Source organism: Delphinus delphis, chromosome 6 (assembly GCF_949987515.2).
Source record: "Delphinus delphis chromosome 6, mDelDel1.2, whole genome shotgun sequence".
Lineage (NCBI taxonomy): Eukaryota > Metazoa > Chordata > Mammalia > Artiodactyla > Delphinidae > Delphinus > Delphinus delphis.
The window spans coordinates 80,214,664-80,237,054 of NC_082688.1; the positions used below are offsets into that span (position 1 = coordinate 80,214,664).

General features: G+C 40.7%; 1 protein-coding gene across 2 annotated transcripts in view; it reads left to right on the top strand.

The window, feature by feature from the left end:
* NFX1 (nuclear transcription factor, X-box binding 1) overlaps positions 1-22,391 on the top strand; it is a 79,626-nt gene that overhangs the window by 14,333 nt on the left and 42,902 nt on the right. For both annotated transcript variants that reach the window (XM_060014892.2, XM_060014893.2), the window contains exons 3-7: positions 6,818-6,976; positions 8,150-8,227; positions 14,438-14,543; positions 17,535-17,606; positions 19,120-19,259. In XM_060014892.2, the coding sequence (XP_059870875.1) occupies positions 6,818-6,976; positions 8,150-8,227; positions 14,438-14,543; positions 17,535-17,606; positions 19,120-19,259 (555 nt within the window). The remainder of the gene's footprint in view (positions 1-6,817; positions 6,977-8,149; positions 8,228-14,437; positions 14,544-17,534; positions 17,607-19,119; positions 19,260-22,391) is intronic.

The following is a 22,391-nucleotide window of genomic DNA, read 5'->3' on the forward strand; positions in this document are numbered from 1 at the left end:
TACAGCCTCAGAGCCTGCTGTTTTCCCTTATCCCACTTACCTTAGTTTCTGGAAGACGGGAAGAGCACACTCCTTCCCCAGTGTCATTTCTAAGCTATTATTCTTCTACCTTTGTATCAGAATCCCTGCTTTTTTGAAGCTAATGCTGCATGACCTTTTCTCTCCATCCCCTTCCATGTCTCCTTATCTTTGTCATCTGTTAGCCTCCACATCTCCCAGCCCCAGCCTCAGTTATTAATGCATCTAGCCTGTATCTTTTTTCTACCCCAGTGATTCTCAAGGTATAGTCCCAGATCAGCAGCTGTCAGCAATACCTGGGAACTTGTTAGAAATGCACATTCTTGGGCCTCACCTCAGAGTTAGTAAACAGAAATTCTGGGTGTGGGGCCCAGCAGTCTCTTCTTTTAACAAGCCTCCAGGTGGTTCTCATGCACATTCAAGTTTGAGAACTACTGATTTACCATAAATCCTGCTGTTGTTCTGTGTGACTTCAATGATCACGTGGGTTATGTCATCCTCAGGTTCTTTGATCTTGTCACCTGCAGTGACCTTCATATCCGTTCCACCTCCACACCCACTACCAAGGAAATGACCCTGGGGATGCCCCGTCTCTGAAATTCTAAAGTCCTGTGTTCTGCTTTCTGACCGTAACCTCCTATCCTTTTGGCTCTCCCAGTCTCTTCCACCCACTATCAGTTCAGTCTCCATCCTTCTTCATCCCCTCTTCAGGCTAGGCCTTACTGTAAGTCATTTGAAGTATTATCCTTCTGCCAAGACATTTGGCAGGATCCCAGCCCTGGGTGGATGCTGCAGTCTAGCTTTTCTACCCTATCTGGATAACAGAATGCCATTTCAGGAAATCGTATAACAGTATAGATTTGGCACTGCTGCAAATTCACTCGCCCTCTGAGGAAAGCCTTCCTGATCACCCTGTTTAAAACTATAATACTTCCCCCACTGCCGACCCTCGCTAACCTCTTTTCCTGGCTTATTTTTTTCCATAGCACTTATTACTATTTGATGATACTACTTATTTTCATTATTTATTTGTTTATTGACTACCTTCCACCACAAGATAGTAAACTTCATAAGGGCAGAAGATTTTTGTCTGTTTTGTTCACTGTATACCCTTAGTGTCTAAAGAGTGTCTGGTACATGGTCAGTTCCCAGTAAATATTTTTGAATAGTGGTCTCCAGCTCAGCTGGCTTTCAGCACTGCCGTTTTCCGTTTATATGACCTTGGGCAGCTGTCCCTCCCATTTTCATCTAAGACTATTCCAAACCTTTTCCACACTTATTCAAACCTTCCTAACATTGATCTCTCAACCCCAATAGACCTCCTTGCCTCCTACTTCACTGAGAAAGGGGAGGTCATCACTGAGAAAGGGCATAATTTTCTCAACTTTTTGCTCTCTCTAAGCAAACTCAGAGACATCTGTGCCTGTTACTCCTTTTCTTTCATTCTGAGATCTCTTTTATTTCCTTTCATCAACCTTTCCACATCTACTACTCCAAGTTCTCAACCTGAAGCTCTTCCTGAGTCTGTCCTGCCCTCTAAAAGAAAAACTTGCCCCATACGGGACCTCCCAGTAGTGTTGCTTTCCTTCCATTCAGTCTAATCAAGAGTCATCCACTCTGGGGCTTCCCTGGTGGCGCAGTGGTTGAGAGTCTGCCTGCCGATGCAGGGGACACGGGTTTGTGCCATGGTCCGGGAAGATCCCACATGAGCCCATGAGCCATGGCCCGTGAGCCATGGCCGCTGAGCCTGCGCGTCTGGAGCCTGTGCTCTGCAACGGGAGAGGCCACAACAGTGAGAGGCCCGCGTACCGCAAAAAAAAAAGAGTCATCCTCCACTCTGTGTCCTTTTCCCTAATCTGATTTCATGTCTCAGTCCTCTGGCATCATCACCACTTGACTCAGAGCTACTGGTAAGGTCACGAATGACTCAGTCCTTACTGTTATCCTGGACTTCCCTTTGAGTTGGACACAAAGGGGTCTTTTCTGAAATGTAACTTCCTTGACTCCTTTGTTACCACACACTTCTGGTCCTTCTTGTTCTCCTTGACTGTTCCTGTTTATGTCCTTCACTATTCTCTTCCTCCACCTCTTTCCTAAATGTTGGTGTTACCTAGGGCTTTATCTCAGCCCTCTCTTCTTACTTGATAAGGCTTCATTGGGAGATTACAACCAGTTCTGTACTTTCAAACCACTACCTCTGGGCTGTACTGATTTCTAAACCTTTACATCCAGCCCCTAAGCTCTGCCATAGGCCTTAGACTCACATAAATAAATGTGATGTCTCACATATGCTTCAGACTCAGCAAGACCATCTTGAACACGTTGATCATGCTTACGTTGTATTAGCTTTTTAAAAACAGCTGCCTTACCTTAAATAAGGCAGCTTACTAAAGTTGATAGGTTAATTTACCTTTATTCCCACCATCCAGATATAATCAGCTTTAACCTTTTAGTCTGTTTCCTTAAAGAATTTTTCAATGCTCAGTTTTACATAGTTGAAATCATATAATAAAAATAATCTCTATTCTTTTATTGCTTATTATAGTGTTATATTTTTCCACTCATTAAGAAATCTTTGTAAACCTTATTTTAAATTAATATATAATATGCCATAAATAGATATGCATTAATATTTAAACAATCTCTATCTCCCCCCCTTTTTTTTTGCTGATATATTTTAAAGTAAACTCCAGATATCAGGCTATTTCACCTTCATATACTTTTAGGTTACATCTATTTAAAAAATATGGCCGTTTTCTTACATAATCATAGTGCCGTTATTGTGCTTAACAAAATTAGCGATAATTCCTTGAAATCATCTAATACCTGGTCCACAATTGAATTTCCCTGTTTGCCTCAAAAATGTCTTTTTACACTTGGATTTTTCTTTTATTTTTTTGCGGTACGCGGGCCTCTCACTGTTGTGGCCTCTCCCGTTGCGGACCACAGGCTCCGGACGCGCAGGCCCAGCGGCCATGGCTCACGGGCCCAGCCGCTCCGCGGCATGTGGGATCTTCCCGGACCAGGGCACGAACCCATGTCCCCTGCATCGGCAGGCGGACTCTCAACCACTGCGCCACCAGGGAAGCCCTACACTTGGATTTTTCAAATCAGGATTGTTTTAGGTTTTGTTTTGTTTTGTTTTAAGACTGTTATTTATTGGTGTATCTGAAAAGTTTGTAGTGCATTCTCCAGACAGGTCTCTGTTCTTCTGGTTTTTTAAGTGGGTTGTCACCCTCTTTACTGACATACTATCAAAGTAAAAGTATAGAGAATATACAGTCATGACTGGGGAATGATGGAGAAGCCCTAGTGGGAGAGGGCCTAGGATTGAAGAAGAGCCAGTGGTCAGGATAGGGCTGCATCCAGCATGGACAAGAGTCTTGCACCTGAAATGTGATAGTTCACTAGCAGAGAGCTATTCCAGAATAGTACCATGTTTTACGTATGTTACACGCTTAGATAAAACTGAAATGTTGGTGAAAGAATTATACTGTTTCTCTTGCTAGTATGTTTCTAGAACCTTTTACTATTATTTATTATTTTCATTCATTCATACAACAGGTATTATTGAGTACCTTCTATGTGTAGAGTTAGGAAATAAACAAGGTAAAATATATGATAGACTTAAGTGGTGTGAAGAAAGATAAGGGAGATAGGGAATGCTTAGGGAGTGGGTTACAGTTTTTTTGTTTTTTTGGGGGGAGGGGTGGGTTCCAGTTTTTAAAGTGTGGCCAGAGACTGCCTCATTGAGAAGACCACATTTTTAAAAAATTAATTAATTAATTAATTTAGTTTTGGCTGTGTTGGGTCTTTGTCTCTGTGCGAGGGCTTTCTCCAGTTGTGGCGAGCAGGGGCCACTCTTCTTCGCAGTGCATTGGCCTCTCACCGTCGCGGCCTGTCTTGTTGCGGAGCACAGGCTCCAGACGCGCAGGCTCAGTAGTTGTGGCTCACGGGCCTAGTTGCTTCGCGGCATGTGGGATCCTCCCAGACCAGGGCTCAAGCCCGTGTCCCCTGCATTGGCAGGCAGACTGTCAACCACTGCACCACCAGGGAACCCGAGAAGACCACATTTTGAGTAAACACCTGAAGCGGGTGAGGGACTGAGCTGTGCAAATGTCTGGGGGACAGTATTCTAGGCAGAGGGAATAGCAAGTTGTAAAGACCTTCCCGCAGGAATCTGCCTTCCAGTTTAGGGCTGGGAAGGAGGCAATGTCGTCTCAGAGTGGTGGCCTAGGGAAAGAGGAATCACAGATGAGGACCGGGGGCCAATGAAGGCCATTGTAAGGACTTTGGCTTTTACAGGCATGTGATGTAGGAACCATTGGCAAATTCTGAGCAGAGGAGTGTATCATCTATTAATAATTTGCATTTTGACGGGCTCCCTCTGGCTGCTGTGGTGAGAATAGACTGAAGTAGGGAGACTAGTTAGGAGGCCATTGTAATAATCCAGGTGAGTGGATAGTGGCTTAGACCAGAGTGTTAGCAGCAGAGGTTGGATTCTGGAAATATTTTGAAGGTAGAGCCAGCAGGGTTTGCCGACATACTGAACATGGGATGAAAGAGACAGCCTTTGGAAAGGCTGCAATTTGTCAGCTATTCAAAGTTGACAGCTTTGGAAAGGCAGTAATTTGTAGGCTATTCAAAGTTGACAGCTGTCACCACATAACTAAATGTACGTGCATCCTAGTGGTCAGATTTCACCGTGACTGGACTTAGAAACATCACAATAGTTCTTCATTAACAAGCAATAAACTAATGAATAAGAGAAACAGTAAAATAAAAAGACAGTCCTCAGGGTAAAAATTATAGTGTTCTCAGGTGGGTTCCGTACTACTTCACTTTCTGTGTTCTTAATTCTAACTCAGTTCTATTCTGGAATGGTCAATAGGCATTTTCTATAAAATTCACCACAAGTATAATTCTCACAGACTATTCCTCTGCCCCAATCAGCCTCACATATAGATGGCTCAGACTTAATCTCACTCTCTAATGAGCTCTCACCTAACTTACTGCTCCAGAATCTTCCACATGTAGCATGGTAACTGGTAGGAAATATAATTGACTCTGTTATTCAGAAATGTTAACCTATGCAGGGTAGGGTATCCCTACTTTTTTTTTTTTTTTTTTTTTGCGGTACGCGGGCCTCTCACTGTTGTGGCCTCTCCCGTTGCGGAGCACAGGCTCCAGACGCGCAGGCTCAGTGGCCATGGCTCACGGGCCCAGCCACTCCGCGGCATGTGGGATCTTCCCGGACCAGGGCACGAACCCGTGTCCCCTGCATTGGCAGGTGGACTCTCAACCACTGCGCCACCACGAACGCCCGGGTATCCCTACTTTTAAAAGAGAATCTAAGTCTGATTCTTCGGCTTTTATAATAGAATTCAATTTTATGATGTGTTCATCTGTATCTAAAGCAGGTAATTTCCTTTTAATCAGTCACTTGCAGTATCTTTATTCCAGGCTTTCTCCAGAGGGAAAGAGCTATCCCAGAAACTACTAAAGCCTAAAACTTTCAAAGGAAAGAGGTTATGGAGCAGACTAGATGATACTCGTTTATTCTTTCATCCATTCATTCAATAAATATTACTGAACGTTTGGTATATGCTAGGCATTGGATATACTACAGTGAGCAAGGCAGACGAGCCTCTGGTCCTGCCTTCCAGAGCTTACAGTCTTGATGTTGTGTATTTCTTTTGACTTTGAACTGGACAAACAGAAAGTAATCTTAGGGAGCTAATATTATGGAATGACTAAAATGTGAGCTTTTGAGTCAGATGGCGATGAGTTTGAATTTTGATTTTTAAATTTCTGGTTATATGATCTTAGGTAAGTGCTTTAACTACTTTGAGCCTCAGTTTCTTCATCTATAAAATGGTATCTCTATTATATCCTTGTTAAGAGAATTAAATATGTGTAAAGTGCTTTAGCACAACACTTGGCATGGTGTATTTAAGGTTAGTTGTTTTATTCTTATAACTTACTTGGACCTTATAACAAACAAAATAGTATTGTGAAATAAATGCTAAAAATATGGACTCAAAAAAAACATACACACACACATACTCTCAGGTCTGGGTACACTTGGGATTTAGAAAGATTTTGCTGAGATCGTATTTGAAGGAAAAGTCTGGAAGTGGGTGAAGGTATTGAAGAGTAAATCTGGGAGGAGTCTTAGGATGTTATACGCTGGTCTCTCTCATAGATGCTGAGCTTCTGGAGCCAGAGACTGTGTGTCCCTCAGTCTAGTAATCCTACCATGGGGCTTGTGGTAGGCATCAAGCCTGTCTTTCTTGAGTGAACAACCAAAGACTTTCAGGGCATCTACTAGAACCATCTCACCACCATGGGTTGTTGGAACGTGTCGAGGCTTAGGTTTCTTGCACCTGACCACTGTAGCTTCACGAGCCCTTCCCTAACCTGAATCCATGAATGTGGTAGATGCAGAGCCTTCCAGATTGAGAGGGCAAGGCAAGGTGCTACAGCATGTTTCTCCTGTGAATGCTTAAGCCGTGTGTTACAAGGGGCGTTTGGCTATTCTGCTAGAATCCTGGGCAGTTTCTTGGGAATGTTTCCTCAATTGTGGGAATCCCTACCTGAATGTCTGCTTCCTAAGTCCTCTACCTCAGCATATTCCTGCCCCTTCCTGGTCTCAAACTCTGAAGAGTCACCTTGCTCAGAATCAGACATCCCTTAAAATGTCTACATTTGAATTCTCCTCTCAAATGCCTTGCTGATCCTTGGTTGACTACGGAATGATTTTCTGTGTTTCAGTTTATCTGTTTTGTTTTTTAAACAGGTTCTTTAATTGAACAGCTAACCACAGAAAAATATGAGTGCATGGTGTGCTGTGAATTGGTTCGTGTCACAGCCCCAGTGTGGAGTTGTCAGAGCTGTTACCATGTGTTTCATTTGAACTGCATAAAGAAATGGGCAAGGTCTCCAGCGTCTCAAGCAGGTCAGTCATTTCTCTCTTCTGAATAGTTATTCTTACTCATTAGATATGTTCAGGTTTTAAACTTAGCTTTAAAAATACTACTTAATTCCTCTTAAGTGTTTTATCTGTGGGGAGAGTATGTTGCCCTGATCACATATTTTGATCACATATGTTGCCCTGATCACATATTTGGTTTAAGCTATAAATCTTAAACCAGCTAAGCATAACAAATTAAAATATACTTAGGGTACAACAAAATCAGTCACTTTTACTGAAAATGGTAGCTTTTATCCAAGTAGCATCTATAAAGAACGATTTTTTTTTAATTGGGGTATAGTTGATGTACAATATTATGTCAGTTTCGGGTGTACAACATAGTGATTCACCATTTTTAAAGGTTATATTCTATTTATAGTTATTATAAAATATTAGCTATATTCCCTGTGTTGTACTATACATCCTTGTAGCTTATTCATTAGAAAACATTTCTTGTATAGTTTGCTTTAGAAAATTTATAGAAAACAATGTTTAATTTACCCTTAGGATTTTGAAGTTGCTTTGCCTTTAACAGATCTTCTCCATAGTATTTTGTGGGCTTTTCCCAAAGTATACTAGTATTTAGGGATAATGCAAATGTTACTAAAAATATGCTTTCTGAACTTTGGCTCTTCTAATTTAAGACATTTGAGTTTTCCTGCATGTACTCAAGTATCCTACTTTTTTTTTTCAAACCAAGATTCAGATGCTTACTTTGATATTAAAAATAATAGAACACTGTCCCACAAAATGAAATGTTAATTTTATGAAGTGATTGTGGTAATCATCATATTGTAATATGTGGTAATAAGACTGTGGTAATAATCATATTGTAATATATAAATGTATCAAATCAACATGTTGTGTACCTTAAACTTACACAATGTTATACGTTAATTATATCTCAATTTTTAAAAATGGAATGAAATGGATACCCACTGTATTCACGATATGAGGTCCTTATAATTATAAGCCTAAATGCAATATTTAAGCAAAGAATTCAGTATTGTGAATTTGTTTCTTAAATGTCTGATATCCTTAACATGGAAATTACTACTGCTGCTTCAATATTATGGCTTTCCATAGATTTAAAAATTCTTAAATTACATGTGCTTTTGTAAGGAAATTATTTTGATTTCCTCTCATTTTTCTTGACAGATGGCCAGAGTGGTTGGAGGTGCCCTGCATGTCAGAATGTTTCTGCACATGTTCCTAATAACTATACTTGTTTCTGTGGTGAGTTTTTTTGCATACACTGGAGTTTCTTTCACTTTGCTTATTGTACCTCAGTTCCCAGCCCTGGAGAGGCAGTGTGCTGGGCATGTTTTAGAAGTCACTAATAAGACTTCAGAGCTACAGGAGTTTGTAAGACATCACATGCATGTGGTCTGTCACACAGCTAGAGTCACAGGCCTTTGTGTTCTTGGCAGACTGTTCTGGAGGTGAGCCTTCTCATCATGCCCACCAGGTCTCCTTGATCTTAGTTTAGATCAGAGCTGACCAGATGGCAGGGGTGGATACAGACATGGGCTTCTTCTCATCTCTAATGGTAACAGCTTTGAAATTCTGGATTTGAGCAACATGAGTAAAGAGTAATGGTGAAGTGTACTTTATTTTAATCCAAGAAATCAGTCATTGTTCTTTATAATAAAGAGAGATTTTCTGTAAACCAGCATTGCAAACTATCCTTGTGCCCTCCCTCTTTATGGAATACTTCTTCCTGGTTTTGCATAGGTCAGTTCTTCCATGTGTTAGGAAAAAAGCTTTTCATGATCCACATGCTCATCTGTTGCTAACCTACTTCCTGTGTGTCTTTTTTTTTTTTTTTTTTCCCCTCTTTCCTGCCTGTCTTTTAATGGGTAACCTTTACCATCTGGCTGTCGATTTTTCAGATTTTATTTCTTAACCATTTATCTCCCTCCTTGAACCATTGCATTTTTATCTCTGTCCTCATTACCTCACTGAAACTTATTCAGAAATCATCAATGACCCTTTCCTGACCAAATCCAGGGCTGATTTATAAATTCTTAACCTTTCTGTCCACACAGCAGCCCTTAATGCTTTTGACCATTCACTTCTTGAAATGACTAGCTCTTTCTGTTTCTCTTCTACCTGTTCTCCTTATTTTTCTAATTTGCTCATATTTCTCCTTTCCTGTTACTTAACTGCCAGCTTTCACCAAGAGTCAGTCACTGACCATCAACACTTCTAGACTCAATCTCTTTGTGAACTCAGCTATCTACAGTGTTCTTCCCCTTCTTTTCTTTAAATCTCATCCACTGTGTCATTCAAGATCTGACCCCAACTGTCTGCTTCCAAAGGAAGCTTCCCCTTCCTTATCTCCTCTCCCACTTTGGCCACTCTTATCCAGAATCTGTTGGTCCTGTATGTTCTTTTGCCAAAATCTGACCCTTAATAGATACTGAATTAGTATTAGCTGAAGGAATGAATATTCTTGAATGTACTACTGGAAAGGCAGCATGAAACTGGAAGCAAGAGATCAATTGAAAATTGGACAAATAAGACCAATACCCAGGCTTAATTACCTTATTTTTAAAGGATTTTTTAACATGAAGCATCATAATGAAATTTAAAATCTTGTTAAAGCCTTCACTGACAAATTGGATATGAGACCCTAAGAAGGCAGAAGAATGTGGGGATGAAGGTCACGATGATTTGAGTGAGGTGGAATGGTGTGGGAAGGCAAATAATGGCCTGATTTTACCTGAGGACTTTGCCCCACTCTGCTCTTCAAGGAGACCATTGGTCGGGAATTCCCTGGCAGTCCAGTGGTTACGACTCTGTGCTTTCACTGCCAAGGGCCTGGGTTCAATCCCTGGTTGGGGAACTAAGATCCCACATTCTGCAAGCCACGCAACGCAGCTGAGTAAAAAAAAGGAGACCGTTGGTTTAATATACTTATTGTGAGCTTATTAATGTAACAGATACCATGAAGAAACAGAGAAGAATGAGACTCTTTACTGACTTCCCAGAGCTTACAGTCTAAAATTTAAGACACAATTAACTTGCTGTTCTACTACAAAGTCTGTGGGAGATCTTTGGGGTGAGTTTGACTTCTGGCTGGAGGATTAAGAGCTTTCCTGAAGGAGGTAGAATTGAACCAGGCTTGAAAACTAGGTTTAACACCAAGAAGTCTTAGGATCTGCTGGGAGAAGAGGAAGTCATCCAGTTATGGAGCCCAGGGTCTATGAAGATGGAGGAGTTCGAGATGACTGGAAAGGTAGGGCTGACTTCTTCATGCCAGGCCTAGATATTGGGACTTCATTTGTCAGGTGCTGGGAAGCCACTGAGGGCATTAGTGTGTTTTGTTTTTTTTTTTTTTTTTTTTGGCCGTGCCAAGGCATGTGGGATCTTAGTTCCCCAACCAGAGATCAAACCTGGGCCCCCTCCAATGGAAATGCAGAGTCCTAACCACTGGACTGCCAGGGAATTCCCTGATTCTTTATGAAGATTAGTCTGGTGGCAGTGAGTAGAGTATTCTGGGACCTAAACAGTTTGGGGACTTAGAGTAACCCAGATGAAGAATAGTAAAAGTCTGCAATGGGTTTTAGAGTGGGACAGAAGGGAAGGGATATAAGATTTCAAAGGTAAACATGAATTAACAGCAGTGGGAAAGGAAGGAACCCAAATGTGACTCCAAAGTTTCATGCTTTTGGAAATGGTGATACCAAGAACAGAAAAGGGCAGGGCAAGTGAACCAGGTTTGGTGGGGACAATGAGTTCAGTTGGAGTTGGAGTTGAAGTGTTGAGTTGGAGGAGTAAGACATCCAGTGGAAGATGTTCTCCAAGGAGTTAGGAATGTTTGAAGAAAGATCAGGAATTAGGGAAGATAGTCACAGGTGAGAGCAATAGATGAGATTCTAGTAGGTGAAAGGGTAATGGGTGAGAAGGAGTCTAATGCAGAACTCTGGCAGATGAAGGGAAAAAAACATCATTGAGAGTCAGGGAAAAGAGGTTGGGCCACTGAGAGATGGTAGGAGAAAACCTGGGCACCGCATTGGAGCAAGAAAGCACAGAGGCAGGGGAGCTATTCTAATAGTCTAGAGATGAGGTTCTGGCCAGTAGAGAGGAACAGCAGGAGTAGAGGGGGAGGTGAGTTGTGAGATACACTATGTAGGAAAATTGACAAGATTTGGTGACTAAATAGAATAGAGAAAGAAAAAGGAGGATGCCTCTAGTTTTTGAGTTTGTGTGACTCTGACAGTGATGGTGTCACACAGATAGGGAACCCTGGAGAGGGTGGAATCTAAGAGGGAAGATGCTAACTTTGACTGTAGATACATAGGCAATTTGAAGTGACTGTGAAACCCCAAGCACAGATGTTCAGCAGACGGTTGGACATGTAGGACTGAAACTGAGGATTCAGGGCAATGCAGAAAATGTAGATTTGGGACTCATCGGCCTTTAGATGTATTGAACCGCACAGCATGAATAAGATTTCTGAAAGAGACAGACAGGAGAGAACAGCAGAGACCAAGGACTGGGAACAGGCTTCATTTAGGGTGTAAATTGCCCAAGTGAGGATGAATAGCTCAAGGGCAAGGAGCAGTCCCGCGCCTCAGTTTTACTCATCCTGCCCCTGCACTAAGTTCATGGAATAGGCTTACTAAAATTTGTGGAGTGACATTGATTATAAAATTATAACCCTGGAGGGAACTTTCCTCAACATAAGAAAGGCCATATATGGCAAACCCACAGCCAACATCATCCTCAATGGTGAAAAACTGAAACCATTTTCGCTAAGATCAGGAACAAGACAAGGTTGCCCACTCTCGCCACTCTTATTCAACATAGTTTTGGAAGTTTTAGCCACAGCAATCAGAGAAGAAAAGGAAATAAAAGGAATCCAAATCAAGAAAGAAGTAAAGCTGTCACTGTTTGCAGATGACATGATATTATACATAGAGAATCCTAAAGATGCTACCAGAAAACTGCTAGAGCTAATCAATGAATTTGGTAAAGTAGCAGGATACAAAATTAATGCACAGAAATCTCTAGCATTCCTATACACTAATGATGAAAAAGTGAAATTAAGAAAACACTCCCATTTACCATTGCAACAAAAAGAATAAAATATCTAGGAATAAACATACCTAAGGAGACCAAAGACCTGTATGCAGAAAATTTTAAGACACTGATGAAAGAAATTAAAGATGATGCAAATAGATGGAGAGATATACCACGTTCTTGGATTGGAAGAATCAACATTGTGAAAATGACTCTACTACCCAAAGCAATCTACAGATTCAATGCAATCCCTATCAAACTACCACTGGTATTTTTCACAGAACTAGAACAAAAAATTTCACAATTTGTATGGAAACACAAAAGACCCTGAATAGCCAAAGCAATTTTGAGAAAGAAAAACAGAGCTGGAGGAATCAGACTCCCTGACTTCAGACTATACTACAAAGCTACAGTAATCAAGACAGTATGGTACTGGCACAAAAACAGAAAGATAGATCAATGGAACAGGATAGAAAGCCCAGAGATAAACCCATGCACATATGGTCACCTTATCTTTGATAAAAGAGGAAAGAATATACAGTGGAGAAAAGACAGCCTTCAATAAGTGGTGCTGGGAAAACTGGAAAGGTACATGTAAAAGTATGAAATTAGAACACTCCCTAACACCATACACAAAAATAAACTCAAAATGGATTAAAGACCTAAATGTAAGGCCAGACACTATCAAACTCTTAGAGGAAAACATAGGCAGAACACTCTATGACATAAATCACAGCAAGATCCTTTTTGACCCACCTCCTAGAGAAATGGAAAAAACAAAAATAAACAAATGGGACCTAATGAAACTTCAAAGCTTTTGCACAGCAAAGGAAACCATAAACAAGACGAAAAGAATGGGAGAAAATATTTGCAAATGAAGCAACTGACAAAGGATTGATCTCCAAAATTTACAAGCGCTCATGCAGCTCAATATCAAAAAAACAACCCAATCCAAAAATGGGCAGAAGACCTAAATAGACATTTCTCCAAAGAAGATATACAGATTGCCAACAAACACATGAAAGAATGCTCAACATCATTAATCATTAGAGAAATGCAAATCAAAGCTACAATGAGATATCATCTCACACCAGTCAGAATGGCCGTCATCAAAAAATCTACAAACAAAAAATGCTGGAGAGGGTGTGGAGAAAAGGGTACCCTCTTGCACTGTTGGTGGGAATGTAAATTGATACAGCCACTATGGAGAACAGTATGGAGGTTGCTTAAAAAACTACAAATAGAACTACCATATGACCCAGCAATCCCACTACTGGGCATATACCCTGAGAAAACCATAATTCAAAAAGCGTCATGTACCAAAATGTTCATTGCAGCTCTATTTACAATAGCCATAACATAGAAGCAACCTAAGTGTCCATCAATAGATGAATGGATAAAGAAGATGTGGCACATATGTACAATGAAATATTACTCAGCCATAAAAAGAAACAAGATTGAGTTATTTGTAGTGAGGTGGATGGACCTAGAGTCTGTCATACAGAGTGAAGTAAGTCAGAAAGAGAAAAACAAATACCGTATGCTAACACATATATATGTAATCTAAGAGGGAAAAAAATGGTCATGAAGAACCTAGGGGCAAGATGGGAATAAAGACACAGACCTACTAGAGAATGGACTTGAGGATATGGGGAGGGGGAAGAATAAGCTGTGACAAAGTGAGAGAGTGGCATGGACATATATACACTACCAAACATAAAATAGATAGCTAGTGGGAAGCAGCCACATAGCACAGGAAGATCAGCTCTGTGCTTTGTGACCACATAGAGAGGTGGGATAGGGAGGGTGGGAGGGAGGGAGAAGCAAGAGGGAGGAGATATGGGGATATATATATATGTATAACTGTTTCATTTGTTATAAAGCAGAAAGTAACACACCATTGTAAAGCAGTTATACTCCAATAAAGATGTTAAAAATTATAACCCTTTTATGCCTATATTTTAACTTTAGAATAGGCGAGTTCCTACTATACTGGGGGACTTATGTCCTTTCCATTTCTTACTGCCTCTCCCCTCCCCCCATTGCTCTCTTCCCTTATTCCCTCTTTCTGATCCTTACAGTAGATATTCCCATATCAATTCAAAGACCCATTTACAGAAAGCTTATCTTGTAGGTTTTGTTTAAATCTTAAATTAAATGTGTCCATTAGTCAAAGTGGCATTTTCATCAGTAAAAATGACGATTTGTCTTTTCCAGACAATCCAGAATTTATCATACTCAGTGAAGCTTTTGATGAGTAGCATTACATTCACCTTCTTATTTTAGGACAATGTGTTTATTGAACTAACGAACACCATCCTGATGTTTCATGCTGTCTGGCTATATTGTATTATTTCATCGAAGTCTAGGATGCAGTTGAAGTTTATACCATTGACTCTCTTATTTGATATGTTTTAGGCAAGGTAAAGAATCCTGAATGGAGCAGAAATGAAATTCCACATAGTTGTGGTGAGGTCTGTAGAAAGAAACAGCCTGGCCAGGACTGCCCACATTCCTGTAACCTGTAAGTTGGAACACTATACTCCTGGAGGTTGCTGGTGAACACGCTTTGCTTGCGGCTCTCAGTACACATATCGGGTTAGCACGTAACAGGACTGGGTGAGGGACAGTGTGGTATCATTTACTGAGCACTTGCTTTGTGCCAGGTACTCTGCAAAAGTTGACTCGTTGAATCCTTACAACAGCCCAGTGATGTATAGATATTTATCACTCCATTTTACAGATGAGGAGGGAGATGCACAATAATAAACGGTTGATCAGTTACAAATAAATTTCTGTGGGCTTTGGCTTCAGACAAAGGTTTAATTCCTGGTTTTGTCTCTTTAACAGTTATGTGCTGTTGGACAAATTACTTCTCTGAGCTTCAGTTTCTGGACCTGTAAGATTATAATGATAGATAAAAAATAGTTACAGAGTTCTATGAATATTAAATTAACACACTCAAGAGACTTGGTACAGAGCCTGGCACATGATAAGTGGTCAAGAAATGGTAACACTTGCTTTTATTACCCAAATCTAAGAGAAAACAGACATCAGAGTGTTATACTTATTTCCACTGGTACCTCGCTTCTATTGCATGGAGCAAGGGTTGGATCAGAGGTCTTGTGATCAAGATGTAGGGACCGTGCTGGGGAATGTCATTGTCGGGAGAGCTATTCAGACTGAACTAAACAGCATGGTCTGCCATCTGCTGGACAATCAGCCCTTTCTCTTCCTTTGACTGCTTCCATAGGTCAGAACTCAGGGACTCATCTGTTCCTTCCCTTAGTTGGCATTTTAGTAAATTCAGTAACAAGAAATTAATCCTACACATGAATTATCTTTAGGAAGCCTTCAGCAGAAATGGGGCCCTGTCATGACTGTCAGAGAACACCACTGTGATACAGATCAGGTGGTCAGTCATTTAAGGAGCACTTTAAAACACCAGTGCCCAGTTTCTGCCTCAGAGCAATTGAATCAGAATCTCCTGGGGTGGGTCTAAGCATTGTAGTTTTTTTCCAGGTGATTCTAATATGTAGGCAGTGTTCTGAACCACTGCTCTGAAGGTTATGAGAACCTGGGGTTAAGTCCAGGCCTCAGGGATATTTGCAATAACCTGGAATCATCCACACTTGACCAGCAGTTTGTCTATCAGTCTAAAGTTATTTAAGGGCTTCCCTGGTGACGCAGTGGTTAAGAATCCACCTGCCAATGCAGGGGACATGGGTTCGAGCCCTGGTCCAGGAAGATCCCACATGCCGTGGAGCAGCTAAGTCCATGTGCCACAACTACTGAGCCTGCCCTCTAGAGCCTGTGAGCCACAATTACTGAGCCCACATGCCACAACTACTGAAGCCAACGCGCCTAGAGCCCGTACTGTACAAGAGAAGCCACCTCAATGAGAAGCCCGCGCACCACAATGAAGAGTAGCCCCTGCTCACGGCAACTAGAGAAAGCCCGTGTGCAGCAATGAAGACCCAGTGCAGCCAAAAACAAATAAATAAAATAAATAAATTTGTTTAAAGAAATGAAGTTATTTAAATGTCCAGCCATGAAAATAATTTCACCTGAAAGGGTTGAGGTATATCATGTGAAATATAACTGTTGAATAATGATACTCATCCTTAAAGAAGCATGCTTAATCTTATGTCTCCTGTGGGTTCTGTCTGTCAAAATGGATCATCTTAGGAGACCGGGCACATGTTCCTGGACTGTTTTCAGTGTTTAAAGCTCATAAAAATAAAAAATCCAACCAGACCACTTTATAGGCACAGCTGATTTTTATAGCAAATTCTGTTACCCACTTGATTAATTACACTTGGCTCTGATTGGCTATTTTCTTAATTTATTTATTTTATTTTATTACTTAGTTTTGGCTGCGTTGGGTCTTCATTGCTGCGTGCGGGCTTTCTCTAGTTGCGGAGAGCAGTTGCTATTCTTCATTGCGGTGCGCGGGCTTCTCATTGCTGTGGCTTGTCTTTGTTGCAGAGCACAGGCTCTAGGCGTGCAGGCTTCAGTAGTTGTGGCACATGGGCTCAGTAGTTGAGGCTCGCCAGCTCTAGAGTGCAGGCTCAGTTGTGGCGCACGGGCTTAGTTGCTCCGCGGCATGTGAAATCTTCCTGGACCAGGGCTCGAACCCGTGTCCCCTGTATTTGCAGGCGGGTTCTTAATCACTGTACCACCAGGGAAGTCCCCTCTGATGGGCTTTTAATTCCCAAAGGATTGTGATTTGCCATCACATAGGTGTCCCCCCTGCCCACCCGCAAAGTTCCCAAAATGTTTTAAGTAGTGATATTTCTGTACAGGTGTGTAATTTACCAGGGGTGTCTGCTTCGAAGAGGGCAGTATTTATTTGAATTGGAATTTATTTCCATTTTGTTCATTTTTTCTTTGGTCTCTTTATAGCATAGCTCCTATAAAAAGCGTACTATTCAGAGGCCTAATTCTGACCTATAGCAAAAATTAGGCACGGTTTTTTTCCATGAGTCCCTTTCCCCTTTGTTACTTACCAGCATGCCTCCCCTCACCCCAAGCAACCTTCTTTTCCCGTTGTTAGCCTATCACCTGGTTATCACTTTACCAGCTGATGAGAAAATGTCTGTACTTCTCATGGATCTAGCAGATTTAAGCTCTGTTACTTTGCTCAGGTTCTGAACTTCTAAAGGACCCCATTGGCCATCCTGAGTGGCAGGATCTTTTTATCCCTACTCACTGTACTAAGTGGGCCGAGACCATATTTAGAAATGTTATCTTTGACTATCAGACCCAAATAAAACCAGTATTTTGACTTGGGCTTTACTTTTCTCGTTAAATATTCTAAGATGATACTGCTATCGATTCTTTCTATATAAAAACATTGTTGGTATCTTTGTTTAAATAGTTTGATCAACTTTAGACAAATACTAAAACATTTCATAGGAAGTTTATTTGCTGCCATATTCATAGTAGGGCCCAGCTGGGGCAGCTTTGTTTAAGTTTGGATACATGGCCTTTCATCACAGCCTTTCTTTTTCAGTCTCTGCCATCCTGGACCTTGCCCACCCTGCCCTGCATTTATGACTAAAACATGTGAATGTGGACGGACCAGGTAAAGTTAGAATTGTACTCCGAAGAAGACTTCAGTTTCCACATTAATGGTTTATGTATGAATTTCTAAAATGAAAGATTAGTAGGTAGGTGCAAATAGTATTTATTTACTACCATTAATAAATGGTAGGTGTAAATAGTACTTTTCTGTAAATAGTAATTTCCTGTGCTGCCTTAATCCTGCAATCTTATAGGTGATTAAGAAGTTATAAAATAGTGAGATTACCCATTTCAGATGCAAGGCCAAGGTGACAGGGACTTTTTTCTTAACCTCTCTAGTGGGTGAAAGAACCAGGAATTGAACCCAGGCCTGCTAAGGTCCAGGAGGCAAGGGTCACTTATCTGTGCCTAGCATAGTATCTGGTGTGTAGGTTTTCAGTGAATATTGTTGAATGAAAGAATAAGTAGCCCCAGAGCCCGCTCTCTTTTCATTATAATGCAAGTTCTCCTGTTTTATCAGTGCAAGGATCACTGATAGCTGCAGAGGCCCAGTTAAGACCACAAAATGATTTCTGAATCACAAGACGAGATGGGATAGTGCAGGTTTTCAGTGATAAGCATTTTTTAAATGTTTACTGAACTTACAAGGGTAGCAGTGTGGCCTTACAGAGTCACATGCAAGGGGCTGTGGGTTAGAAAGCCCAGGTCAGATTTGGGCTCTGCCACTGACTAGTTGTTGACCTGGGCAAGTTGCTTCTTCTTGGTGAGCCTCATTTTTCTTATCGTATGGTAGAAATAATAGTGTCTTCCTCAAGGGGTTGATGTTAGCCTTGACGCTGAGCACTGGAAACTGATCATCTATGTATGTAACAGTGACTTCTTAAAATATGTAGTTGAAGTGAGAGTAGGGGGATAGAATAAAACTTTCTGTGGGAGAGTAGACTCCAAGGTCTAAACCATTACCCTGGAAAGAAACCTGAAGATGATTGTCTAAGAGCAGCAGCCTCATATCCTTCTCTAGCGAATAAGTTGGCAAAATCAGGATGTTTATTAGAAAAAAGCCAGAATGATGTCCCCATCCTGAATCAAAGTACATACAGTATGTTCTTAAGTATCATAACGGCCTAAAATGCCAGAGTGCCAGGTCCCAGGAGAATGCCACTGTGCTTTCATTCCAAGAATGTTCATTACGACTACACCTCCCAACCTCCCTACCCACCTCTGTAAGATACTATGGGAGCTCCAGGCTCTTTCCCCTCCTGCATGCTGTTTCAACTCAGAGAAGAAATCACATTGTAACAAATACTTAGGCCCTCAGTTCCTCACTGGCCAGAAAATAGGGGAGAGAAAAAAGGCAGAATAGGAAATAAGGAAAGCAAAGGAGGAAAAAGAAGAAAGAGTGGAGAAGGGAAGAGGAATTGAGGAAATGATTGGAAGAGGGAAACAGAAAAAGTAGGGGAAACTGGGCAAAGAGAAAAGGTTTAGTAGGTTTTGGGGGAAGGTCAGTTTAGCTGTCAAATAGGACCTCAATATCCAACATTAGACTAATGCTGTCTTTACATCTATTTTTACAGGCACACAGTTCGCTGTGGTCAGGCCATCTCAGTCCACTGTTCTAACCCTTGTGAGAATGTTTTGAATTGTGGTCAGCACCACTGTGCTGAGCTGTGCCATGGGGGTCCATGCAAGCCTTGTCGGATCATATTGAACCAAGGTAAGTGGTGAGCACACCAGCCAGCAGTACTTGGGTACTTTTCTGGAACCTTATTTATGGTTGTCTTGATGACATGGATTTGTTTCAAGCCTGTAGTCACAAAGACTCTATTAGGTCTGGTACCTTGGGTAGAGAGAACTGGAGATACATGAATGATTAGACGTTTTTTTGTTTTGGGGGGGTTTTTCTGCCACACCTTGCAGCATGCAGGATCATAGTTCCCCTACCAGGGATCGAATCCACGCCCCCTGCAGTGGAAGTGCAGAGTCTTTAACCACTGGACCTCCAGGGAACTCCCTAGGTGGTTTTCATTATTTTGGTTACATACTACCAGTATAGGTCATTGTCCTATAGAATTTGGATGGCAGATTTTTTTAATGCTGTTTAAAAGTAACTGCTTGTGAAATTTTTTTGCAGTAATTACTTGAAAAAGACCCAGAAAGGCCAAAGTGATCTTGAAAAGGAACAGTTGAAAGACCTGATTTTAAGACTTATAAAGTTACAGTAATTGTGACATTGTGGTTATTGGTGTAAAGGTAGACTAGTAGATCAATGGAAGACAATAGAGTCCAGAAATAGACCTCAATATATACAGTCAGTTGATTTTCAACCAAGATATTAAGTTAATTCAGTGGAAAAAGGAGTCATTTTACAAGTGGTCCTAGAACAGCTGGATGTATATATGGGAAAAAAGTGACCCCCAACCCCTGTCTCACTCTTTACACAGAAATTAATACTATATGGGTCATGGGCTTAAATGTAAAACCCAGAAACATAGTTTCCAGATAAAACTATAAGAGAATATTTTCATGACTTTGGGATCAGGCAAAGATTTCATAGAGCAGCAGCAAAAGTACTAACCGTAAAAGAAAATAATTGATAAATTGAACTTTATCACATTAAGAAAATGAATTGATAAATCAGAGATTGTATCCAGAATATTTAAAGTACTCCTACCAAAGAAAAAAAGAAAAAGATAAAGTACTCCTACAAATCAACAAAAAAAGACGAACAACTCACACAGTGAGCAAAAGACTTGAACAGGTACTTCACAAAAGAAATATGTTAATGGCCAGTAAACACATGAAAGGTGCTTAACACCTTTAAACACTAGGAAAATGTAAATTAAAACCACAATAAGGGTAGAATAGTATAACCACTTTAGAAAACAGTCCAGGGGAGTTCCCTGGTGGCCTAATGGTTAGGATTCTGGGCTTTCACGGCCATGGCTCAGGTTCAGTCCCTGGTCGGAGAATTGAGATACCACAAGCCACGTGGTGTGGCCAAAAAAGAAAAAGGAAAAGAAAACTGTCCAGTAGTTCCTTTAAAGGTTAAATATAGAATTACCATATGATCCAGCAATTCAACTCCTTGGCATATACCCAAGAGAAATGAAAATATATGTCCATACAGAACTTGTAAATATATGTTCATAGCAGCATTTTTCATAATAGTCAAAATGTGTCAACAATACAAATTCCTATCAACTGATGAATGGAATAAATGTGATATGTCCATAAAAAGGAATATTATTCAGCCATGAAAAGGAATGAAGTATTGATACATGCTATGAAGTGAATGAACCTCCAAAAACATTATACTAAGTGAAAGAAGTGAGTCTCAAAGGACCACATATTGTGTAGTTCCTCTGTTTGTGTGACTGCCTCTAATCTTCAGGGATCCTGAGCTACTATGTATTGGTTATATAGTTTTATTTTACTAGATTTTACTTTGGTGTGATGCTGTTGATCAGTGCTTGCACTTACAGTAAGAAATACCCCTATGGGCTTCCCTGGTGGCGCAGTGGTTGAGAGTCCGCCTGCCGATGCAGGGGACGCGGGTTCGTGCCCCAGTCTGGGAGGATCCCATATGCCGCGGAGCGGCTGGGCCCGTGAGCCATGGCCGCTGAGCCTGCGCGTCCGGAGCCTGTGCTCCGCAACGGGAGAGGCCACAGCAGTGAGAGGCCTGCATACTGCAAAAAAAAAAAAAGAAAAGAAAAGAAAAGAAAAAAATACCCCTATGAAGTGTTTTGTGCTGTGCACTATAAGGATTTTATATAGGGAATTGTGCCATATACTATTCAGTATTCTGTTTATGGGTCCTCTTGGAAGAAAGTCTTGTCTGGTCTTGGTTCCAAGAATAGTTGTTTTTCCTCAAAGACTATATCTTAGGAAGCTGGTATAACTGACCTAATGTTCGTCTTTATAGTGTGTACTTTTTAGCTGTGATTCATTCTCTATCCTTACCATTGTTTTTCTTCTTCCTTTCACATCTTTTAATTTACATTCTCTAGATATATCTCATATATCCTTATATGCTGCCTCAAATCCATTTTGAGATAAGGCAGGAGTTAAGTATATATTGGCAGTTTGGTTTTAGCAGTGTAGATTGTAGTGTGGGAGAGTCCCTTTGATTTGGACCATTTTTAGCTTTTGATACATATTGGGCTGAATCACACTTTTTTGTCAGATTTGTATGGATCCCAGTCTCTTCCTTTTTGTTTTTGTGTACGTAGCTGATTTTTCAAACCCAGTTGAAGACTTTTTGTTTGTCTATATTAAATATCTAGCAAAGCATTTTGGCCATCCGTGCAGTTTATTTATCTTCTTGAATTGTAATTCTCCTAAGATCGCTTTCAGCCTTATCTGGAGATTTAATAAGCATTCCTTCTGGGTCTTCATTCACATGTTGGTAAAAATGCTGAACAGGTTCAGGCTGGCAACAGAGACCTTTCTGCAGACTGTCTTTGGTTCCTTAATACTCTTTAACCAGCAGTGACTCCACCCAACTCTTCTGTCATCAGCTCATATTTCTGTCTCTTGTGCCTAAGCATAGTAGAGTTTTTAGTGTTGTACTCAGATTATTTCCTGATTGATCAGGGGCTCTACTTTTGATTTTATTGTCACAATTTTCTTTTCTTTTCTTTCTTTCTTTTTTTTTTTTGAGATCTACATGCTTAATTTTTTTGTATTAAAGTATAGTTGATTTACAATGTTGCGTTAATTTCTGCCGTATAGCAAAGTAACTCAGTTTTACATATATATACATTCTTTTTTATATTTTCCATTATGGTTTATCCCAGGACATTGAATATAGTTCCCTGTGCTATATAGTAGGACCTGTTGTCCATCC